The following is a 24,637-nucleotide window of genomic DNA, read 5'->3' as shown; positions in this document are numbered from 1 at the left end:
GCGCCGAGGCTCGGGAGTATATGTGCGGGGCAGCAAGGGAGGGTTGTGGAGGGCCGCTGCGCGGTGAGAGAGAACTGAGCCTCGGGGGTATATGTGCGGGGCCGCGAGGGAGGGAGGGGTGGATGGAAATAGAACCAAGTAGGATAAAATAAGTCAAAGTGTGGAGAAGGGGACAATCTTCACTCTGCCCCCTTCCTCAGCCGCTCGCCTAACACCCCCCTCTCATACAATGGTCTGTTGCTCGGCCGCCTGCTTGGCAGCCATGTCGCCCAGGTTTCATACCGTCCAACATCCCGTCCTTCTCATGAGAAACTCAACTCATTTAAATTATGTCACTTCATAAATGTTGATATGTTATGAATGAAATGTACAAATGTAATATATCTATGGTTTGCAGGAAGGTACAGGGCCAGCGCTTTATTCTGGCGAAGTCTTACGTTTGACATTTTGGCTGTCACCATCTTGGTTTTCTCGAGCCAGAGGTGACCATACTTGGATGAGGGGGTAGAGCTGTGGAGGAACGAGGGGTGGATCTCAATCATAGACTGTAGCGATGCTTCGCCGACAGCCAGTCACTTAATTATGCATAACTTTAAGCCTTAATAACATTTAAACAGGTGAGTTATATTCAACGTTACCTCCAAACACTAGTCATGAATATTGAAATTAGCTACAGAGACAAAAGCAGTTTTTGTACCAGACTGTGAACATGTTTATATCTGCTGTAAATGTGGGGCATTTAAACATGGGGGTCTATGGGGATCGACTGGCTTCTGGAGCCAGCCTCAAGTGGCCATTAGCGGAACTGCAGTTTATGGTACTTATGCACTGGGTTTATTTTTCAGCCTTGGAGGTTTCCACTTGGTCAGCACAACACCACATTGATGTTGAATGTGGAAATTGGGAACTGTTTGCTAACATGTTCACCACACTAACGTCATAAAGCAATAATTGTTGTGTGCACAGCTTGTTATAATGCCCCAAAGTGCCAAAGAAACACTCACTGATGATGTTTGGTAGCGGTAGCTCTCTCTGTATGTTACTTTACACACGTACAAACATGTCACAGCTTGAGCAAGTCGAATAAATTAATCTAGTTAAAGAAACATCCATGTGTCCTAGTGACACATCCACCAACACATACTGTCACATCCATTTACTTATTTGACACTGAAACAGGCTTTGAAACTTCATTGAAACTGGCCGACTGTGAAATCATCCACTGCAGAGGAGTGCAATCAGCTAGTTCACTTGTTCATACTGCAATAACTGTATTTTCCATTTCAAGTTTACTCTGATCATTGCTGCTGTGTAAACCATACTTATGAAGAACCGGTCGTGCCTCCAGTTAGCAACAGTATATGGCTGTTACATGTCTGTCTCTCTCCTCCTGATCGTTCCCTTCTGTCCCTCTACTCTCTGAAGACAAGGGCCTTTTTGTTCAAAAGGGAAATCATAGGACTCACATGCTTTGGAAGAGAGAAAGTGAGTGATCACAGCAGAGGATAGGGTTATTCAGAGGAGAAGAGCAAGTCAGAGGAGCGGACTGAAGTCATTTTGAGCTGGATAAGGACTTCAGAACTGGACAGCTACGAACTAGATTGGACCGGACCTGACAGGATACCTTAATATGGATAATGAAAAAGATGAAACAGAGGATCAGACAGAAGATGTGCCAAAAGGTAAAACAAGTGTCAAAAAACATGAGCTGCAACTTTTAATCAGATGGAGGAACAGTTTCTGGTTTGTGCTGTAACTCAGTTAATTATGTCTCTCAGTAATCAATGAACTGATAAGTTTATAAAATGTCAGCATCACAAATTCCAAGATCCCAAAGTGACATCTTCAACTGATTGACTGCAATGACATATAACAGAGAAAGAGCAAAAAATATTCGACTTTCACATTTGATTGTTGCATCTGCTTTGACAGATTGATACAAACCAGTCAAAATGATTTTCCTTGAAGAAAGCTCAAGCTTTCGTTTAACGTAAGGTACCAAAGAGTCGTCTTGACTGAGAACATATCTACTGTATATCTGCAGTGATCTCATGTACAATGTTCAGACAGTTTTTTCTTGAATGGCTGTGAATGATTTGAAATGCAACAGCTTTCGCCCAAGAAAGCTTCATTGGTTTAATGATGCTATCAGGCTATTTCTCATGACTGAGAACTTAAAATCCTGAGGTAGCACACAAAAAATGTCATAACTGAATTTCAAAATTGTATCATGCTGTTGAAGTATATAGGCTAGTTGAAAACTATAGCCCCTTCTACACTGCCCGTTCAAGACGGGAATATCACGCCATTATGCCACCTTGTGGTGTCGTAAGGTGCAATCACAAAATGTGCGGGACAGAGTGCTCCCACCTTTAAGCTGCCATGAGAGGTGCCAACAGCGCTGACACTGTAGACGTGTTAACAGGACAGCCAGCAGGACGACACCAAGGGCGGGATGGGTGTGACATGTATTATGTCTGTGACCCATGGTGGGAGATTTAAAAGTAGCCATTAGCAGTTAGTGGTTAACTCAAAGAAGAAGAACAGTGGCTGTAAATGTCTGCAAACTGGGAAAACAATAAAATTCAGGAGCTCATAAGGAGCTGATATTATTTGAGGGTTACAGAAATCCATCAACAACATATCACCCGATGTTTAGTTTTTTTCATAAACACAACATTCACCTGCATTTTTGATAAGAATCCCTTAATTTTTCTTTTTTAAGTGGGACATTTAATCTCATCAGTTTTCTTTGGTGGATAAAAAAAGTCCCAAAAATATCTCTGACATTTCTGTACTGCAATTACTTGCTACTTATCATCCAACATAGCCTATACACTGATACAGATATATCTGTAATAATCTAATATCCACCAATCATATTGACCCAGCTGATTTGTCTGTCTAGCTTAGTGGTCAGCAACTTTAACCATTAAGAGAGCCATTACTTGCCAAAAAGAGAAATAAAAAGCCTGTTAAGTCTAAATTAACCCATCAGCATTGCAAAGAGGTCTTAATGAGCATTCATTAATATAATGTAGGACAAGGTGGCCACTCTGCAGTGGGCTATTTGTAATTATTAAGTACTTTAGCTTTGCAGTGTTGGTGGTAAAAGCAAATGGATCTGTCTACACATGACAAATCCTCTATTTTACCCCAAGACTTTACCTTTTTTGGATTTTGAATCCAAAGCTAGCCTTGCTAAAGAGACGCCAGGCTAACCACCGCTGCTGAAGTTCATCAAAATTTAGAGGAAAAGGCAGGCCATATGGGGGCGTCGGTGACTTAATGGGTAGAGCAGGCGCCCCATGTACAAGGCTGTTGCCGCAGCGGCCCGGGTTTGACTCCAGTCTGTGGCCCTTTGCTGCATGCCATCCCCTCTCTCTCTCCCTCTGTCACACTTGCTGTCCTGTCCATTAAAGGCATAATGCTCCAAAAAATATCTTTAAAAAAAAAAAAAAGGCAGGCTGAGACGTATGACACACATTTTAGTTGATGAAATGTTATAAAGTGTTTTAATTTGATATATAAGCTACACATTTTTACAGTTGTAGAATGCAGTAATCACTTTAGGCCTACAACAATGACAAATGAAATTCTGAATGTTAAAAAATAAGCGTTATTCATTTCCATATAATTTTACGTCAAAGCCACAGGGATCCAACTGGGAGGGACTAAAGAGCCACATGCGGCTCCAGAGGTGCAGATTGCCAGCCCTGATCTGGCTCAATAGGAAATAATTATAGTCTGTAATTAAACTTTGAACCTTATTGTTCCAGGAGAAACACCACAACCAGTGTATTTAAAAGGCTAATCAGCATTTATAAATGCAAAAGAGTGCCCGAACCCTTCACACAATAGCATTTACTGGATTCCATGTAGGCTACATGTGCCTTACCATTGTATAATGACATACTATTAGTGGTGATGTTGTTGTTTAATTGATTTAAATAAATTATAAGAACTGTGAGGAGCATCATGTGTTTTCCTGTCTGTGCTCCAATCACAGAACCACATCCTCTTGGTTTCCCTGTGGTAAAGATCTAACCACTCTTATCTTTTAGCTTGAGGTCACTCTGGGACAGTATAATTTAACATTGACATCTTGACACCAACTTTTTCTGAATTGTCTCAACTGAGGCCGACAGCACAAAGTGAAGCTGTCAGAGGAAATGTCCATGTTGTAGGACCGTTGGATACTGTTCAGTCCTTCTTCTGATCCATCACAGTGGAGAAATATTACGCAGTACAGATGTGATGCATTGTGCCTACGGGCCTGATCAATTATGCATGATAATACATGTAAAGTACGTATTTCAGATGACCCTGAGCAATGTTAACAGCAGCGTTGATCTCTGACATTCTCACAACAAACAGGAGCTTTGTGCTTTTATACAGACAGTTAACTGTCCCAGACTGTGCTGCCGTTAAAAGAAATAAAACATCATGAATATCAGCTCCTCGTGCAGCACTTTTCTCCAGCGGCCAGAAATCAGTGATTTCATCAGGAGGCACTTCCCAGAGCTGCTCCACTTGCAATGAATAGAAGACTTAGAGACTTACGGTTGCCACAAGTCATAGGACGATCGACATGTAAGGGGTGAAGGGACACTGAAACGATGCCCGTTGGATGAATTTCTCTTCTCAGGACTGGCACGTGTGGCACTTTCACATGACTGCTGAAGCACTCTGAAACCTTACTGTTCTGACCTCAACGTCTGTGGCATAAAATCAGTCTCGCAGACCAGACTTATTATTCTGCTTTGATAAAAACATGACATCACTTAAGGCCGTAACTGTAATCTGTTAGGTGGTAGGACAGGTGGTATATAATACTGTATGTCAATGTTTTGGATAGATTTAAATATCTTTTGTTCATGTGTTATGTTATGATTGAAAAGGCAGTTCAGTGCAGATTAAATTGTGTCTCATTTATATGACTCATAATGTTGCGGTTGAATTTAAGGTATATACACCTAGAATTGACATTTATTCCTGAGAGTTAAAAAGCTTTGCAGTTTAAAGGCCCAGTGTGTAGGATTTAGGGGGATTCATTGGCAGAAAGGGAATCTAATATTTCTAATCATGTTTTCATTGGCGTATTACCACCTGAAACTAAGAATCGTTGTGTTTTCGTTGCCTTAGAATGAACCGTTTATATCTACATACAGAGCAGGTAAGATATACAGTATAGCTGGATACAGCGTTGGAACTGGGGCCCCTGTTCATTCCTATGAAAGTTGCTCAGTGGGGCATGAAGCCAAGACTTATGTGGTATGAAATTATCTGGATCTTTTGCATTGTGGGGCCCCTAGAGCAAGCACACAAGAGACTTAGGGCATCCAAATGACTTACTTCTGGTGTAGTCCTTCACTAACTTGATTCATTCATTCATTTTCCATAACCACTTATCCCGTTAGGGGTCACAGGGGGGCTGGAGCCTATCCCAGCTGACACTGGGCGAGAGGCAGGGACTGTGGGAGGAAGCCGGAATACCTGGAGCCCCACCGTGGGTTCAAACCAGAAACCCTCTTGCTGTGAGGCAACAATGCCAACCACTGCACCACCATGCCGCCCTCCTTCGCCAACTTGAATGGGGATAAAAAAGGATTTAATCGGCCAGCTCTTCTAGACTTTTAATGTTACCAAATGGCTTAAATCCCTATAGCATAACTAGTCATTTTGCGGGGGCTGTGACGCACAAAAAAGTGTATCCACTAATTTATAGAAGTCTCTTTCCCAGTTTAAGTCTATGGAAAGTCTTTTCATCCATGTGCTAATTAAATTTTGGGTAGCATCGATAATTCTGGAGTCAGATAAGTCCTTATAACATCTCTGTTGTGGTTTCTGTTCTGAGTTTAAGATTTAGAATTCTGTCAAGATTTTAAGAAACGGATATTAAGATTTTCTTGTGACAACAGTAAAGTTCATTGTTCACAGTGGAAGTTTCCACCTCTGATGCCAGTCAAGCCAGCGTAATGTGAAATTACATTTTCTCCATTTTTATGTTTAATTAACACATCATTAGCCAAGCTTTGAACAAGTCACTACTAACTGTTGCTGTGCTGGCTGCTAACTGAGTTTTTTGTTTTTTTCTTTTAGTTACAGAAGAAAATGTGGCAGAGGAGACTGACGTAGAGATTGTTCAGGTAATCAAGAGCTCTCCGTGTAGGGTGACGTTATAAGAACAAGCACCAATAACTGTCATTATTTTATAAGCAAACTCCGATACACCTTGTGAAGGTGACAAACTTACGACTCCCTTTGATTGGAGGCCAGAGGCTCTTCTGTTGTCATTAAAACTTTCCCTCCAACTGTCAGGAGCAGAGGTCTAAACCTTTCTACAATATCACTCTTCCATATGCTACAAGTGTTTTGGGAATTTGTGCTGGCTGCTCTAACTAAACTACAGGAGAGAGCACATCAGGTCAGTCCTAGCTGCTCTGCACTGACTTCCTGTTACATTTACTATCGATTTCAAGCTCCTCCTCCATGGTTACAAAACCCTACATGGGCTATTTGCCTCCAAGAACACTGCGATCAGCTGCTGTTGGTTTATTGGATTTCCAGAAACACCCAGAAGAAGATCAGAGATGCAGCCTTTGTCAATTACGCCCAAAATCTATGGAACACATTACCCATAGATATCAGGGAAGCCGGCTAAAAACTTATCTGTTCACTTTAGCCTTTAACTAGCTCTGACTTTCCTGATACAGGTATTAAACTCTTTCTATTTACGCTTCAAGCTTCAACTCTTTTTAAAAAACCTGATTTATGATTTATAGTTTTACCATTCTATGATTTCATTAATCAGGTCTGTTTTATGTTCATTCTGTCTATTTTCATGAGAAGCTCTCAGTGCTTATACTGCCCTTACTGTAAAGCTCTAAATATAGTTTATTAGCCAATAGAATAACATTTACTTTGCAATTTTTCATGGGAAAACTCTTAAGTTTTGACCATATGATGTGATCTTTGTGCACTTGACCTCTTGTAAATCAGTGTAGTAAACTTTGGCCTTTTAGCCTGGAGGTTAACTTTACTAGCTGCCATAAAAGGTTGCTATGAAAAAGCTACCATAACTAACAAAAGCTGCAAGAAATTAAATACTACTGTTCTCAAATGGAGTCATGAGTGAGACCAGTATGATTCTCACATTATATCCTCATGAACAATGAGGTTTATGGGGAATTCATACCGTCGTGGCTCTTTAGATCTGCAACCCCCCCAAGTGTAAGGCAGCACAGTAGCCCTGTCATATGCTGATAGCATCAAAAAGGAAGGAAAGCAGGAGGCAAACAAGACAGATGCTCTATTCAGTCTGCTGCCTGATGCCTTTCACATGACTGAGAGCGAGCAACAGAGAGATGCAAAGACGGGACGAGAGAGAGCTGCTTCCACCCGTGTTATGTTCTCATTCCCATGAGTTGATTCAGTTATCCCTGCTGAATAAATTCAATCAGCTATTAATGAAAAAATGCAGAGAAAAAGGGAGGTGGATAAAGAGTCGACTGCTAAAAGAATATCAGTGAGAAGAGATGAGAAATGGCATTTGTTAAAAAAAGTAGGATTGTGTATGATGAAGGGATGGGCTGTTTACGGAAATGGTCTCTAATCTAAAAGAAGTCTGAGAAAACCCGAGTTAAGATGCACCAAAACCAAAATAAAAACGAAAACCCCATAAAGATCCCACAGAGGGATCCTTACAGAGGAATTTAACACATTGATAGATTAAATGTGAGGATTTATCGCCGTAAAAGAACTAAACAAATAAACAAAATCATGCAGAACTTGAAAGAGGTCAAGCAAATATTTCGACAACTCAAGAAACAGCAGCAAAATCACCAAAGAACTGTATTAGATCGTGATCATTGGTGCAAAGTTTCGACTTTTTCAAATTTGATCCTTTTGTTGGTTATCATGAGTTATACACTTTATAAATATTTCAACTTTATGAACGTTATGAGTTTGTTGTTCGTTCACACATATTGTTTTTTGTCCTTGTCATACATGTCGAGCCTGGTCTTACTCTGAAGTCGTCAAAACCCAGAGCTTGGGCAGTCATTTGCAGCGTCAGAAACCAATGAATGATACGTGGCCAGTCGCTGTTATAGTTTAATGGCAATCGGTGTTGTCAGGGGGAAACGTGGCAGGCCAAGGACAAAAGTTAAGGCAGCGAAAGTCCGACTGGGGCGGGCAGGACAGGTAGTGGATGGGTCCAACAAACCCAGGACTTTCACCTGAGAGAGCAGTGTGCTTTTGTTGTTGAAGGAAAAACAAAAGTCCATTTGCGTTGTTGTACAGATGGAAGTATATTTTGAAAGAAGACAATGCATGCAACAGACAGAACTTGACACGGCGTCCAAGAACGTCAACAACCAACACCTCCAGGGCACCTTGGACGTCATATCTGGACGTGGAAAGTCCATGACCAAATGTCAACTGCACAGAGCCGTAACCCAGTGCAATACATCAAATTTGAATCCTTTAAATTATTCTTCCTCTTTTCATTTGAAGCAATCAACACCCCAAAACACGCCACGGACAACATTACGTATTCCTCTTCCGCTTCTTGTGACGCAGCTGCAGGGCCTGGTGACAGAGCTGCGCGAGGGGCTTCATACTGCTTTGACGGAGCTGTGCGAGCTGCGCCAGAGGGACAACAGCCTGGAGGAGAAGCTCCAGGCGCATCAGACTGATGTGGATGATAGGATAATGGGCCTCAAGAACTCGCTCAACACTTTCAAGGTGCTGGAGATGCTACACAGTGAAAACACACACATACACATACACATAGAGTCTATTCTTGGTGAGGTGGAGAGGCCACTGTAATATAATTTAGAGCATCTGACTTGAACCGTAAACTAATTTCAGTGATTAGGCAGAGGGCAGCTCTTTCAGATGACTTACTTCAGACATACTGACAGACATGTAGCTTCCTCTGTGCAGCTCATGTTGTAACATCTGTGTGAGTTTACTGTTTCGGGTTTATTACATTATCTACGCAGACACCAACACATCACTTACACATGCGTGTGGTATATCACGGTGTAAAATACAACCCAGACACTGTCAGTCTCATCAGTTCACATGCAGTGACACTAATGCAGTTCCTTGGTATAATCTGCTTTCAGGAGGAGCTGAACGTGGTGTTGTTCCACATAAAGGATGTGTCCAGCAGACAGAGGGAGGTGCAGAAGAAGATTGAACTGCTGCAGTCAGAAAACACCAAAGATCTCATATCTGTTCCACACAGGTAGGGCTGCTGATACACACACAAATGTTTCATCCAAAAAAATACAGTTACCTCTAGCATGCCTGCTTATGCCAGTAAAGTGCCGTTGAGCTTTACTGTGTTGTATAACTTGGTAAATAAAGTTTTTAACTTATGTTACTTCTCCTGCTGCTGATTTATCCCAAAGCAGAAAGGGCTCCAAGGCAGATTTGCTGTCAGCATCAGGGGATGAACACATCTGTATGCCCAGCCAGGCAGACCTCAGTGTCATTCAGCACTTCTTTTCCAGTCTGCCAAACAGCGGGTCACCACAGAGGAGCAACACATCGACACAGAGTGAGTCTATGTGCGACTGTCAGTCATGTCTAACTACTTAGCTAGAAGGAAGTGAGGAAAATGAGATGACAGACCGATAAGAGCCAATTAGTCACATCTTTGTGTGTATGTGTGTGTGTGTGTGTGTGTGTGTGTGTGTGTGTTGCAGCCTCTACCTCTGAGCAGGAGGCTCAGCAGCAGCAGCAGCAGCAGCAGCAGAGAGGGTGTCCATCCAAATCTCCAGCGTGGGGAGAGAGGAAGAGCAGCAGAGACGACACAGAGGCAGCCAACAGCTCCACTGAAAACAGTAAGAAATAAAAACACATGTGTTAATGCAACTAATGATAATACTACTACTCACAGTTTGCTCACTAATCCACACAGACAATACTCACTCATTCATTTTGGGAAATTGTCCTCTTCGCTGTCTTGCAAATAGTTCGATAAAAATATCAATATCAATATAACATCTGTTCATTAAATACAAGGCCACAGTCAACAGTCAGTTAAGTTAGCTTAGCATAAAGACTGGAAACAAGGGGAAACAGCTAGCCTACCCTCATCCAAGGTAATAAAGTCCAAACACACAAAGTGTAAAAACCATTAGGTTGCCAGTCAACAAGAGGAAGCTCCAGGAAGTCACTACACCCAGTCAAGAAATAGTGAATGTAAAAGCACATTGTGTTATTTTCAAACTTTGGTTTTATACCGATTTAACACACAAGATATGATGTGTTAATTAGTGAGCTTTAAGCCCAACTCAGACCAAAGATTCGCAGCAAGACGAAACCATTTTAGAACGTTGCAGTGATATGAACTGGCTGTCTGAGCTTGAGTAAAGCTGGCTGATGGTGTCACCTGCAACTCAGCTGGTCACACTGCCGTAGGCTGGTTTTAGAACATAAAGCTCGTCACCTTGAGTCAAAGTGACCACAGACGTGTGTTTCCTTGCTGCTGCAGGTGTGCCGTCCCCGCCGAGCCCTCTGTTGCATCCTCACGTGTGCCAGTGTCTAGGGTGACCATATTTTGACTTCCAAAAAAGAGGACACTCACCCCGGCCACGAGATAGCCTACTTAAATGATACTCGCAGTTTACTCAATGATGCCTTATAATTTTAATATATTTAAAGTTTATATGTATGGATAGAAAATTCAGTTATATTACAAAATAATATCTCTCAAAGACAGAAATTTAGACAGGCTCCTCAGAGGTTACTCAGCTTGCTTTTATTATGCCTTAAATAATAATCTTTTTACAAGTTTCAATTGTGCAAAAATAAATGTAAATGTAAAATAAATGTAAAATCTCTGGAATGAAATAATGATATAAATAATGTCTCTTCTGTATCAGAAAAATCAACTTGTAAAATAATAGCTATCTTTTCAAGTCTTACTGGACAAATAAATAAATAAATAATATGAAATAATGTTCTAAGTAATACCTCTTCTGTATTAGAAAATCCAACTTTGAGCTCCCCGGCACCTTTATTAGACACAGAATCATATGTGCCAGCTTTGCACACAGTGCACTCAGCCTCCCATATATCCCGACCGGGTCGGGACGGTAAGTTGGGAATTTTTTCTGCAGTTCATCTGTGAAGCTGCACTTGTGCTTTGGCATCTTGGAAGCTTAAAATAATGCTGTGCTGCGGGTGTCCGCTGCTTCCTCGTTGTGAGTGTTGGAGATCCGCCGATAAAGCAGCCTTTCGGGGATTACGCACACACACACATACACACAAGGAAAACCGGACATTATCATCAATTTATAAACATCCCCCGGACGCCCCGGACAGGATGTGAAAAGTGGACATGTCCGGGCAAAAGAAGACGTTTGGTCAGCCTACCAGTGTCGGACAGTACTGCTCGCTCTATGTGCTTCCAGTCCATCTGATGCTCATTTTGTTTCTGGTTTTTGCTGTTTCATCACTAGGCTACTACAACTGCAGCTGTAGCCAGTATCTCACTATCACTATCCTCATTCATATTTTAGGAAGCCACAAATTATATTCAGCCACAAAGTGAACCCGAAAAGCTGCAAATCAGAACAGAAGTACAGAGAGCTGTTGCATAGAGATGATACACCGTTTCATCTAGTTACATTGGTGTGATATGGTGATTCAGAATGTTGCAGAACGGCACATTGTAAGTTGTCGCCTCTTTCAACTCGTCTTGTCGAGAATCTTAGAGGTACTAATAGGTGGATTTGGTTACATTGGGATAGAGCCAGGCTAGCTGGTTCCCTCTGTTTCTAGTCTTCGTGCTAAGCTAAGCTAAGCTAAGCTAAGCTAACTGTCTCCTGGCTCCAGCTTGACGTTGAACGCACACATGAAACTTGTGTCGATCTTTCCATCTAAGGGAATACGCATATTTTCCCAAAATGTCAAACTTCTCCTTTGATTTGAACAGATGGCTGCACCAGTGGCAAAAAAAACAGATGACATAATCCCAAGCTCATATCACAAAACCACTGGATGTCAGTCTGAGAAACAAGAAGAATAAATAAACTACAGATGACTTTTATGTGACTCAATATAAATTAGATTTACACTGTGTTTGTGTGTGTGTTTGCAGATAAGAGACAGAGAGTGGCTCTGGAGCTGCTGGAGTCAGAGAGAGTTTATGTGTCCCACCTGTCTCTGTTACTGAAGGCCAACATCTCCTTTAATGGATCAGAAGCTCTCACCTCTAAGGACAAGCGGTAAGCCTGCGAACACACAAAGACAGCTGAGTTCAGGTTGATAAAAGGGGTCAACGTATGAAAGTCTTACATGCATATCGATAACACACCTTAAAAGATAATATCAACATTTCATTTCAGCATGTACATTTAATAAGAGACACACACAACCTTTGGAAATGCAGAATGACCCAGATATCTCCAGCCTTATCTGATGTAGAAAAGACCTCGAAGGCATGAAATTCAATAAATGTCACAGTCATTTCTATCTTTGTCTCTGACGAATATCCTCATAAACACACACAGATTAACACTCAGATTTATTCCGGGAGCAGCTACTGATCTAATTTCAGAGTTTACAGTGTGGGATGACAGGAAATAAACTAATCAAATAAAAGCAGGCTACGAACTCCAGTGAGACGGTGGTTAATGTGATCACTGCGCCAGCGTCAGCACACGTGTTCCCTATAACCAAAGGCACCAATGAAAAGGTGCAAATGCTGAACTAGTTGTCGATGATTGCATTTGTTTTAATTTGATTTACCTGCTGCCAAATGTCTGACACATAAGATGGCACAATAACTTTAAGAAAGTTTAGTTCATTACAAGACACAACCATGAAGGAAAACACTAGTGGTGGTGGTGGAGGTTTCTGTGAAGTGCTGTGAAGTTTAGTTGATTTAACACACCCAAAACACACGTTAAACACACATTAAACATGCCTTAATAGAGACAGTTTCAAACACAAGTACACAAATCAGCTTCACTATAACTCGCAGCATTCACAGACAAACACTTGTCTTTATCTGGACACATTTTCCACATAAATAACAACATGCTAACATTATTAGCACAAGCCTATGGCATTTCACATTGTATAATTAGCCTAGCAGCTAGCAGACTTTTCCTCTTATATGAAGCCAGGGACAACAGCAACATGTAATAAAGGTAACATTTCAAAATCTGACTCCATTACAGCTCACAAGATTCACTGACAAAACAACTGTCAACACTAAACACGTTTTCCAAACAAATACAACATGCTAACGTTATTAGCACAAGCCTATGGCATTTTACATTGTATAAATTAGCCTAGCGACTAGCGGAGATTTCCCCTGCTCATATGAAGCCAGGATAAATCACACACAAGACTTAAAATGCTATTTTGTGGAGGCATTACTGTCTTCACAATTTATTGTTTCTTATCTGTGAAATAAAAGTAAATTAAAGCACCCAGATCTTTCAGAGCATGTTTCATTCTCATTTTAAAATCTTATGCCATGTCTGGTTTTATACAACAAAGAACATTTTCTCTCCTCTTTGTTCTTTCTCGCTGTCTTTAGTCCATTTCCGAGCACTCTGAGGTTTCTGATCCAGCAGCACCTTGAGCTCCTCCATACTCTCCAGGAACGTGTGCTCAAGTGCCAGTGGCAAGGCATCATGGGTGACGTGTTCATGAGACTCACCAGCAAAGAGGTAAACCACAGACACAGAATCTGAATACATAAAGTACTCTGTATAAACTACCAGTAAGAGAACCTGTGTGCTCTCCACCACTAAACTGTACTGAGATAGATAATCATCTTTTCTAACTGACACTGGCTTCTTCAAACAATATTTGGCTCTTATTTTTTGCTTGTTAAGTATCCACGCTGTTCTACTGCCACATAATATTGGAGGCATTTCACCAGAAGATGTTGGTGAAGATTCTCATAACATCATAACACACTGACGCAGAAGCTTGTTCACCTTAAGGACAAAACACTCAGGCAAAAGCAGAGCAATGTTGTGTATGTAGTTAAGTGCAGCCAGGAATGTACAGACTGGTGAAACAAACCAATTACTCCACAAGCACATGGAGAGCCAGCTCCTCAGGTCAAGACTCCACTTACATCTAAAGGAGAAGGCACACTCCTTCGAGGACAGCAATGTGCACATCTTGCCCAGAGAAGGAAGATGGTTTGAAGGAGGCGTGAAAGAAGCCACCTATGTCAAATTTGAACAAGCATCGTTAAACAGAGGAGGTGGCCTACGACACCACTTGCTGTGTCACCCACCTACAATGCAGTCTTAGGTTCCCTCCCCACACGGCTTAACACCCATTCACACCTGGACCTATCAAACCCGAATGACACATAAGATGGCGGAGTGGGCCAACACTTCACATGTGATTTTGATGACTCTAAGGTTCACACCTACACTGAGGTGAAAGACACACACATGCCCACCCACGAAAAGTTGTGGATGGTACCAATGGGACTGTTCTGTGCCATCCTCCATACTGTGGCTATGTTTCCATCCAAAAGTGATTCAAATCACTGGGAAACGCATTAAAAGAAATACGAATCCTGTATGTTTCCATTAAATGTACGGACTTTGGTGAAAACTACAAACTCACACGAGTTTTCCGCAGAACCGGAAACAAAAGAAGTCTCGCATTCTTCTTTTCTGGCGGTTGGCAACCAGCTTGTAAATGCATTACTGCCTTCCCGACCCGGAGTGTGGATATCACCATGGAGAGAGGTGCGCTACGTCAGAGTTAATTCAAACATAACTGTTTCCATCCCCCATTTTGCAAATCGACATTTTTTCCGAATCAACCAAAACCCGGCTAAAGTGAGCGTATTTTAGTCCAGGGGATTTTAATTTGAATTTTGGTGTTTCCATCATAATTTTCCGATGCGATACTTCTAGATGTGCATCTAAACAGGCTGATGGAAACATAGCTAGTGAGTGCTGGACGGAGCAGTGAGTGACAACAATCCCCCCACATGAAAGAGCGGATCAAGGGTCTAGGTACCATGTCTGAAGGGTTACTCTTGGTTCCAAAGGTACCATACCGAAAGTCTTCGGTGGACACAGGGCTTATTCAAACTGAAGAAGCCTCTTGGGTGAGAGGTGAAACGTCTTCAAGAAACTCAAGCAAGTCCAGTTGCCTACAATGTAGCACTTAAGATATCACCAGATTATTTTTCTCCTGACAATTTTGTGGATGTAGATATATCTATACACCATGTACTGGCTTGTAAAGTAAAAACCTCAAAAGTCTTGACACCTGTCCCACCTGCAGGCAATGAACATTTACCTTTTCTATTATAGCGAGGGGTTATTCCATTTTACCTATAAAGCTGCTTTGTCTTGAGTAAGGAACTCAGCCTGATCCGTTTGTAAGCACTCTGTGTCTGCATTTGTAATAGAGCATTCCGCTTGTTTGCACTTCGTCGCTCCATTTTGTCATATTTTGACCGCTGTGGACAAAATATTTCAAGGAATCTTTTGGTATAATTCAATTAAATCCAGCACCACCACCACCACCACAAACCACAGCCTTTGAAGTGACCACAGAGCTGAATGAGCTCTTTGTTGATGCTGGCACAGTTACAACCAGAACCAAATCTGAAAATCTCCAGAATGTAGGCAAGGGTGAGGGTTTTTGTTTTTTTTACACTTGAGTGGACACATATGAAACAGAAGGGTTGGGGGTTGTGCACCAGAAAGTTTTTTGGCATCACACACTTAATTTTCTGCTTTCTGGTGAATTTGCATGCATCAGTTTATGATGGAAATGTCTTAATTTCTTCAAATAAAGTTCTCTGATACTTTCATGTTTTAACAAGGGGACAAATGCCGTACTCTAAAAACTGCACCCCCGTGAAGTCCATGCCTATGAATGTAGGATATATCTGGTATTTCTGTGGATATTTGAATAACCATATAATAGCCGTCAAAAGATTGGGAGCCCCCAGTTTACTCGCTTGTTAATCAAAAACTTGCCATTCACAGCACACAGTGCTGTTCCAGACTTTTTAATGTAGGGGGGGGGGGGGGGGGTCAAAGGTTTGGTCTTGTGACGGCCCATTCATAATGAATCTGAATCACTTTGGCAGCCGTGACGGACATGAAATGAAATGTCAAATTCCAGCAGAGCCATGTTGAGAGCTGGAAAACAGATGTAGTACAAAGACAACAGTGGTTCTTGTGATCACTGTACAAAATTACTGATGGCAAAATGATACTAGTCTCAGACGCAACCCCCTGCAGGTTTTCTATAGTCACTGAATGGTGATGCCTATGTGAGGATTTTAATATTTTAAAAGGGTGAATTAGGACTTCAGTTTGCCACTATAATGTTAGCAGTGTGAAAAACAAAATGCTCCAGGGACATGTGCAGATTTAAAGTATTTAAAAAACTTCAACGAGAGTTAAAAACAAGAAGTGTTTTGTAATATTAGGAAGGTGCTAGTGGCGACCAGAACCCTGCTGACAGCCAAAAAATTAGATCCAACACACTGAAGCTAATGAGTCCATTCTATTAACGCCAATGTGTGGCTGATTGGCTCGGAATAAATGGGGGGAAATTAGGTAATTGGAAGGAACACCTACCTATTTAGAAAAAGTAAAGGCAGGGTTACAATGCATTATGGGTCCTAGCTCGGAAACTCAGAGCTTGAGGAAGGAAAGAAATAAAAAGAATGAAAGAAATCCTCCAACTACAAGCAGAACGCAAACACAAGTGGACTGAGCTCACACCAGAGAGGACGATCCATGTGGTGCAAAAGTTTAGTTTTATTTGACATTTTTTTCCTTCCCTAATCCTATATTTAAGTTAATATATTTGACATTCATACAATATCAGTTATATAATATGTATTACCAACCCAGTCTCACTCTGAAGCCGTCGAAATCCGGCGCCAAGGCACTGAGTTGCAGCGTCAGACACAGATGAAAAAAGCCCTCCTTTAATGTCAGCATGATACATGGCCAGTTGCTGTTGGGATTTATACTTGTGCGTCAGCTCCATGTGGAACCTACACCGTAGCTTACACACATGGCCTACGCCAGTGTGAGCATTTATACTTGTGCTTTGGTTTATACTGCTTATACTGGACAGGAGTGGTGGATGGGTCCAACAAACATGGACTTTGACCTGGGAGAGCGGTGTTCGGGTTTCGTAAGATTCTAAAGCCAAACCATGTTCTTTTTTCCTGAACCTAACCACATGTTTTTGTTGTTGAACGAAAAAAAAACCCCCGTCAATTTGCAGTGTTGTACCAACGTAGTGAGTTTATTTTGAAAGAGACTGTATGTACAGTGTAATTTCCTGTGAAAACAGAAGTGTATTTTGAAAGGAGACAATGCGTGTAACAGGCAGAACTTGACACGGCGTCCCAGAACGTCAACAACCAACACACCCAGGGTACCTTGTACATCGTATGTTGACATGGAAAGTCCATGACCAAATGTTGATATGTAACAAGGTCGGAGTGAGAATGTGTTGGTGGTACACAGTTCAACGAAGTAACAAGAAGCTGCTATCCTGTTTGAAATATTTAATTTTTGCTAATAATTTACCTTCTCAGCTTAAACTTTATCGACCTTTAGCTCCACCTGCAAATATCTGTGAAGGCCACAGATCTGACACTGACGATAGCTTATCAAAGTTTAGATTTTGTAAAAATATGGCATCATACTTTCATTGCACTTTTGTAAGTTTTTAAAATGTTTTTTTACTCAAAAATATTTTCATAGGCATTTTATTTGTGTAGTGTGTTGTATGTCCTGTATGTATAATGTGAATTATAGGGAGGCCTGAAAATTATAGATTGTGCTGGTGGGGTTTCTGAAACATCTCACCTCAACAAACAAAGAGCGTCATGAAATAAATTAGTGAATTGCTCTAAGTTAGTAAAGAAAATGCTGAAAAATGCTAGAAATGCTTAAAGGCAGACAATGCAGGGATCGTCAGCAAACAGTATTTCCAGGGAAAGAGATTTCTCTGCAGATAAATACATTGCTACACACTTCTAGTGGTCATAAGTGATGATTGAGAGGGATATTTTTGTACGAGTATATACATTGTTTTTGTAAGAAAGTCCTGCATAGTGTACCTTTAACCTGAAGAACAGCTGGAAGTTTATATTAACCTTCTTTATGTTCGTCAAACTCTTTTCTGACAGTGAAGGGAGGACAGGAAGTGGACATGTGTGGATGGTGCATGAACAAACTCAGACAGCATCTCTCTCTTCCTCCCCACAGAGTGACTTCTTGAACTTCTACGTGTCGTACCTGAAGGAGCTTCCAGACTGTCTGTCAGTCGTCACCATGCTCGCCTCCAGCTCCGTGAAATCTTCTGCCTTCCTGGAGGTAACACAAACAGAGAGATCAGGACAGGAAGTAATGTGACAGGGAGGACATGTTACTGTATAACATTAGAGAGTGTAACAGGGCAGACAGGACAGGATGTGATGATGAGTGAAGGGGATGAAAAGACAGAGAAGGACTCACACCAGAGAACTCCAGCATCCCTGTGATTCTGAGACATATGTTTAAGTAGCTGGTGACTTACTGTAGTTGCCGCTTTAGCTGGTGATCCAAAAACTAAATATTAAGCCCTGTTTGTGTACAGTAGCTACAGATACAGAAGAAAGTCACTGACTGGTCGACCTGTGCTTCCCTTTTTGCTCTGACTGGCCGCATGTTGCTTCTATCAGAGTGAAATAATGGGTGATGAATCCAGACCCTCACTCCACACTCTGCTCCTCCAGCCGGTTCAGAGGATCCCTGAGTACCTTGTGCTGCTACAGGTTAGACTGACACACTTTACAATGCCACACACCATCAATTCAAGCTCAATCTTCATACAGGACATTTCATTTTTCACGTCATACATACAGCAATAATGCTTAAAGTTGCACTCTCTGGTTCCTCTCGGCCGTTTCAAAGCACTGTTGCAGAATTTTGTGCACAATCTTCTATACGCCAATGTCACGGTGTGTCTTAGCTGGTCTTTGTGATCACGTATAGTTGCCCTTTTTTGCGTTTTTATGGTTCACTTCTAGTTTATATAAACATACATTTTGGCTTGTATTTGTAGTACTGTCCCTCACACAAGATTAAAGACAAAAGGTGACAGAGCCTTTAAGGCTGTTGCACCGAAATGGTGGAATGCACTACCTCATGAGCTGAGAGCGGCCTCTTCCGTGGACATTTTTAAAAAGCAGTTAAAAACACATATGTTTAGGCATGCGTTCCATTAATTGTCCATTGTATCATCTCTGTATTTTGCTGCACTTTACTTTTTATTTGTTTTTGTGTATTTTTGCATTGTTTCTGTTATTGTATTTTTTGTATTTTATCTTGTGAAGCACTTTGTGAATCCTCTCTGTGAGAAGTGCTATATGAATAAAATTTACTTACTTACTAGTAATCTCATTTTGTGTTTTAAATGGCTTATTTTAGAGCTTTATTTTTTTATTCTGTATTTTGTTGTTTTGTGTGTTGCTGCCTGTCTTGGCCACTCTTGAAAAAGAGATTTCAAGAGGTTTTCCTGGTTAAATAAATAAAAGAGAAATACTAACGGGCGCGGATTCACAACAGCTGCAGCCACATATGCGCATGTATCCATGTGTTACCCCTTTTTTTCCAGTTGCCATAAACAGTTAATCAGCTGTCTTCCCCGCCACCTCTACAGTCAGTTTATATACATGTTATCAGAACTATGGCACGTCAGAAACAACATGATACATCTACAACATACAAATGTAACATATCCATGGTACAATGCCAACATTTTCCTCTGGCGACTGTAATGAGTCTGTAGACAGCATCTGCTCAAAGACTTGTGAACTTATATAAGTTAAATACCTCTCTGTGCTCAGGGGCTTCTGAGGCAGACAGACGCAGAGCACCCGGACTACTACCTGCTGCTGGTGTGCATCCAGCAGTTCAGGTCCTTCACGGCTCAGTACCACCACCTCCTCCAGCACAACCAGGAGCTTCTGATGCACAACCAGGAGCTTCTGATGCACAACCGCAAGGAGGTGAAGAGGTCAGGATTACCACTCTGCAAAACGTAACGTTACATGCATGCTTCAGAGGTTTAACGAGACATATCCTCACTGTGTTCTGCTGTGTGCTGCAGGTCGACCATGAAACAGCTGTTAAAGACAATGGAAGGTGGGATTCAAGCGAACAACATCGGCTCACCGTACCCGTGTAACAGTGCCACGTTGTGAGTATTCTACATTCGTAACCACCATGTCTCTTATTTGTTGCTAACCAGGTAGCACATCGTGGGTTTATCAGAGCTGTTGATATGAATTCTCTTCCCCGCACAGAGAACATGCCAACCAGGTGAAGCGGAGCAAGCAGCGTCTCCTGGAGCAAATCCAGTCGCATCGGTTCCAGGACTGGGATCGGGAAAAGGATCATGACCCTCACTGTTATGACGCAGAGTGGCCCGCCCACGTCCCGTTCTTCAACCATGAGCTGAACCACAAACCATCAGGTCTGTGCTCACAGAAGCTTCTGATTACTGTAACAGATGACCCTCTGTGGTCTCTGTTTGATTATACACTATACTCTGGGCATTGACAGGAATGGTGTGAGTTTTAATAGGCTGATCTTGGGAGGCGTCAGTACGCATAAAATGAAGTGCCTGTCAGATTGTCGAACAGTGTCTGAAAACAATATCTGAAAAATCAAGTGCGAGACTGTCTGAAAGTGTGCATTGTTTTCCCTATTTGTAAGATTCATTGTGTTTTGACCCTCTCTATGACAGCATGTTCTTTGTTCAGCATTTCCTGACTATGAATAAGTACCTCATATAACCCAATTTCAAAAGATCCAAACTATCCCTTTAAATGCTTTTGTGGTTGTTGCCCCATTGGTTAACCAGTCAACCAATCTTTGGCCTTCAGGTCTTGGCAGTATCCCAGAGACTGAGGGATCTGAGAGGTCCATGTCATACCAGCATCATCTGCCCTCCAGACCTGCAGACTTCCGTCAGGTTCAACCGGGGTCTGCTCTAGCGGATGCTCTCGGAGAGTTCCTTCTCCCCCCAGACCCCCCAGGGATGGAGAGCCTCTATGAAGAGGACAGAGGCTCCATTCATGATGTCTCCATGTTCGATCGCTGCTCCAGTGCTTCTTCAGATTCCTCCATCGACATCGCCTTTGTGAAGTGTCCCAAAGCGCCATCAGCGTCTCATCACACTATGGCAGCCAATGTGCCTACAACTCGTGATGTCTTCGGCAATGGAGGCAGCCATGGGAATGGTTACAGCAAACTGCCCAACCGCGGGTGCGTATCTCCCGATGAAGCTGTGATGATGCGCCGCAATCAGCATCGCCCCCTTCAGGCCAGCCAGCGTAAGAGCAAGGTGAGCTTGTGTGTGCTTTAAGTTCAGACAAAGATTATCAAATAATTGTGTAAAAATTAATGTATATGTCTTGTCTTCTGTCCAGTCACTGAACGGCCTGCAGATGGACAACACAGTGAGTAGTGTGGATAGTGGTCCTCTGTCAGACCACCTCCAAAGATTGGGACTGGGCAGCCATGCAAAGCTGGAGCGCCAGGGCAGTAAGGGCAGCAAAGGGTGCTCCACCCCGTCCCATAAGGTCCACAGCCCCCTGGGGAACAGAGGGGACATCGAAAAACAGGGCGATGATCTTCATGGGCTGCTCAGCATTGTGGGTTTCAGCAAATATGTCAACGAATCAATATATTTTTACCTGAAAGCTGTTTGTACCAATCAATAGTCATTGATTGGTCAGTGCAAGGACATTTAAAATCGAGCAACACCCTCGATCCTTTTCTTAACTGTACATACGGCAGTCACTGTCTTTAGGAGACAGAAACACTATGAATGGTACCACATGTCATCAAACCTAATTGTGTTCAACCCCACCAGGACTCCGGGTTCCAGTCGTGGGGCGACGAGCCAAAGTGGAGAGCGGGGACAGAGGAGAATAACCACACCCCCTTCAGCGAGAGGGGCAGGAAGCAGGACAAAGGAGGCTTCAGAAGCTCGTTCAAGAAACTCTTCAAGAAGAAGTAAGCTTTGAAACTTTTTGGAAGTTATACGGACATACGGATGAACGACTGATGATATACAGCATTGGTAAAGATTGGGAGTCATTTTCTGGGTACATGTCCAAACAATTCGGCCAATTAGCAACCAGTAGTGGCTAAAGCATAGGGTTAGTCACTACAGTAAGACTGAAAATATGAACATGAATGGCTTGATACTGTAGCTGCTTTGAGAGCAAATGAATGCTGTCAAGAATTTCTTGAAGATAGAAAAAAGATGGAAGAACATGGACACTCTGACTTGGAACAGTTAACTTTACCCCGTGCTGTTTCTTTCTAACAGGAGCTCTGATGAGAAGAAGGAGAGGGGAGGCGAGAAAACACCAGACAACCAAAACAACGGCGAACACGAGACACCGGGGAAAAATCCCAGACTGACACATCTGGAGTTAAACCGTGGCACAGCTGTATGAACACAGATTGAGGGTACATAAAAACTGAAGAAGTACAATATGAGGTTGTCTTTTTTAGAACTGCTGTACAGGTTTAAGCTATTTAGCTAAGCAACTTTTCATCTCATCATTTCCAACTATGATGTGATTTATATTTAAAAGACAAAAGTTCTGCCCCTGGCCTTCATACTGAAGGAAAGCACTTGACATGGCTGCGCTGCTGCGGACGCCATTTATAACAAAACAGCACTTATGGTTGAAATTTGGCTGAGTACTCCCACCAAAATGACACAGGAAGGCAGCAATGTGGTCTAGATTAGGCTGCATTAGTTTGGAGTCATTTTAGAATTAAATGTGACTGTGCAGTCAAAGACCAGCTGAACTTTTTGGAAATGATGTGCTTACAAACGTGACCACTAGAGAGCGTAGTTTGACACAGTCCATGCCCATGCTGTAAATAGCTCTGCTCTACCTCCAGTTTCTTCACAGTTTTCTGACAACAAACTCTTTTCTTTTTTTTTTTGTGAAGGTGTTTTATTTGCACCCAACTTTCAAATCAGTGCAAACCTAATTTAGAAACTCTTTTTAAGTGTTTAAAGTATATTATTTATATTATATTGACAGTAACCGTGATATTTGAAAATTACATTTTGATATCATGTAAATAATTCTGTTCCTTTTTGCTCTCTCTTGGTTTCCCTCCCCCAACGCCATCTGGTTGCCTTTTTTTATCTTCACAATATGTTCACAAATTGCTCTTTCGTGACGGTGAGGCCTCGTGTTCACCAAAGTGTTTTTCCCAGCTGAAATTGCCAGGTGTTCCTCCAGAGACGCCCATCTTAGTGCATCGTTTTTTCAGCTGAGATGCTTTGGTAGTGTCTGGTTGTTATGATACAGAATACATGCGGAAGTAAAAATGTTGGCACACAATAGAGCAGTGGTTCCCAGCTGGTGGCTCACGGTCCAACAGAGGGTTGAGTGACTCGAGCACATGTCAAGCTTGTAAAAATCACACCTTAGTTTGAATTGCTGTGAATTTCTGACACAGAGCTTTTATTTTGCTGCTGTAGAGTGAGTGAATTACTGAATAACTCACAGCTTCTTAACAGAGACAGCAAACTGGCTCGACAACATGGACAAACGCAAGTATGATGCTGAATGTGTTAAACTGTGTGGATCTTGAACTGATGATTAAGGAGAGATCTGGACCCTGTGGATGGACCAGTTGGGAACCACTGCGGTGGAGTACTTGCTCTGGAGGAAGGGAAGGCTGAAGCACGTAGGGAGAGAAGATAGACACCCCCCTCAGTCATTATGGGTTCATGGGAGGAAACACATATTAATATATATACAGTATATTAACAGATTTCTCATCCACTGTTTTTGTTGTTCAGCTCTTGTACATGTAAAATGTGACGGCTGGTCTTTGTGGCATTTGTCCCGCCCCTCCTCCACGGTGATTGGACAGCTGGGTAAAAAGTAACAGTGACGAGCGCAGAGTTTTACCCAAAATCCAACATTTTTCAACTCTCGGCGCTCAGAAAAAAATAGATAAAAAAAATCATTCTTCAACGGACACGTTCGTCACGGTTTCAGACTCGTAATTTGAGTGTACCAAAATTAATTTGCCAAAAAAGTGACAGAACACACAAAAAACAAAGTTGAAGATATATTTGACCAATAGCACATTTTTTTAAACACATTTTTCTATAGATTTCACGATAACATCTATTGTGAAATCTGTTGGGCGCGATAATGGTGTAGTGAGAATCTGGTTTTGTGCCAGCCCTGGTTCAAAGTTCAATACTGTTCCCTCTTTGTTTTTCAACATGGGTGCTGTTCCTAATTATTCAGTAACTATTTCACCACTTCATCAGACTCTGACACTCATCTGTACAGGCTTCACTTCAGTTCATCTTTCTACCAGTCTGCTTAATGTGCTAAACCATAATCAGAAATTATCATATTGTGCATATACTCAGGAGAACAAACATTAAGATGATGTTATTTTGTGCATTTTGTTTAAAAAACAAAATATTAAATGTCTCTGTGACAGTTATGTCTATGCACTGAACAGTTTTCTAAGAGATGAATGTGACAATCAGGAGACATTAAGAATGTTCAGTAAAGGTGCACGTTAAAGATTCA

General features: G+C 41.8%; 1 protein-coding gene across 1 annotated transcript; it reads left to right on the top strand.

Moving 5' to 3' along the window:
- Positions 1 to 1,547: 1,547 nt before the first annotated feature.
- arhgef33 (Rho guanine nucleotide exchange factor (GEF) 33) lies at positions 1,548 to 24,637 on the top strand. Its single transcript, XM_049600470.1, has 17 exons — positions 1,548 to 1,682; positions 6,103 to 6,149; positions 8,584 to 8,748; positions 9,135 to 9,256; positions 9,426 to 9,571; positions 9,720 to 9,857; positions 12,122 to 12,248; positions 13,571 to 13,703; positions 18,264 to 18,371; positions 18,719 to 18,811; positions 19,886 to 20,055; positions 20,149 to 20,238; positions 20,345 to 20,514; positions 20,927 to 21,387; positions 21,473 to 21,697; positions 21,919 to 22,061; positions 22,381 to 24,637. Exons 1-17 carry the CDS (start codon positions 1,631 to 1,633, stop codon positions 22,508 to 22,510), a joined length of 2,520 nt encoding a protein of 839 aa, XP_049456427.1. The 5' UTR covers positions 1,548 to 1,630; the 3' UTR covers positions 22,511 to 24,637.

Source organism: Epinephelus fuscoguttatus, linkage group LG16 (genome assembly GCF_011397635.1).
Source record: "Epinephelus fuscoguttatus linkage group LG16, E.fuscoguttatus.final_Chr_v1".
Taxonomy (NCBI): Eukaryota; Metazoa; Chordata; class Actinopteri; order Perciformes; family Serranidae; genus Epinephelus; species Epinephelus fuscoguttatus.
Note: the sequence above shows the minus strand (reverse complement) of the source record. Positions and strands in the feature narration are given on the sequence as shown.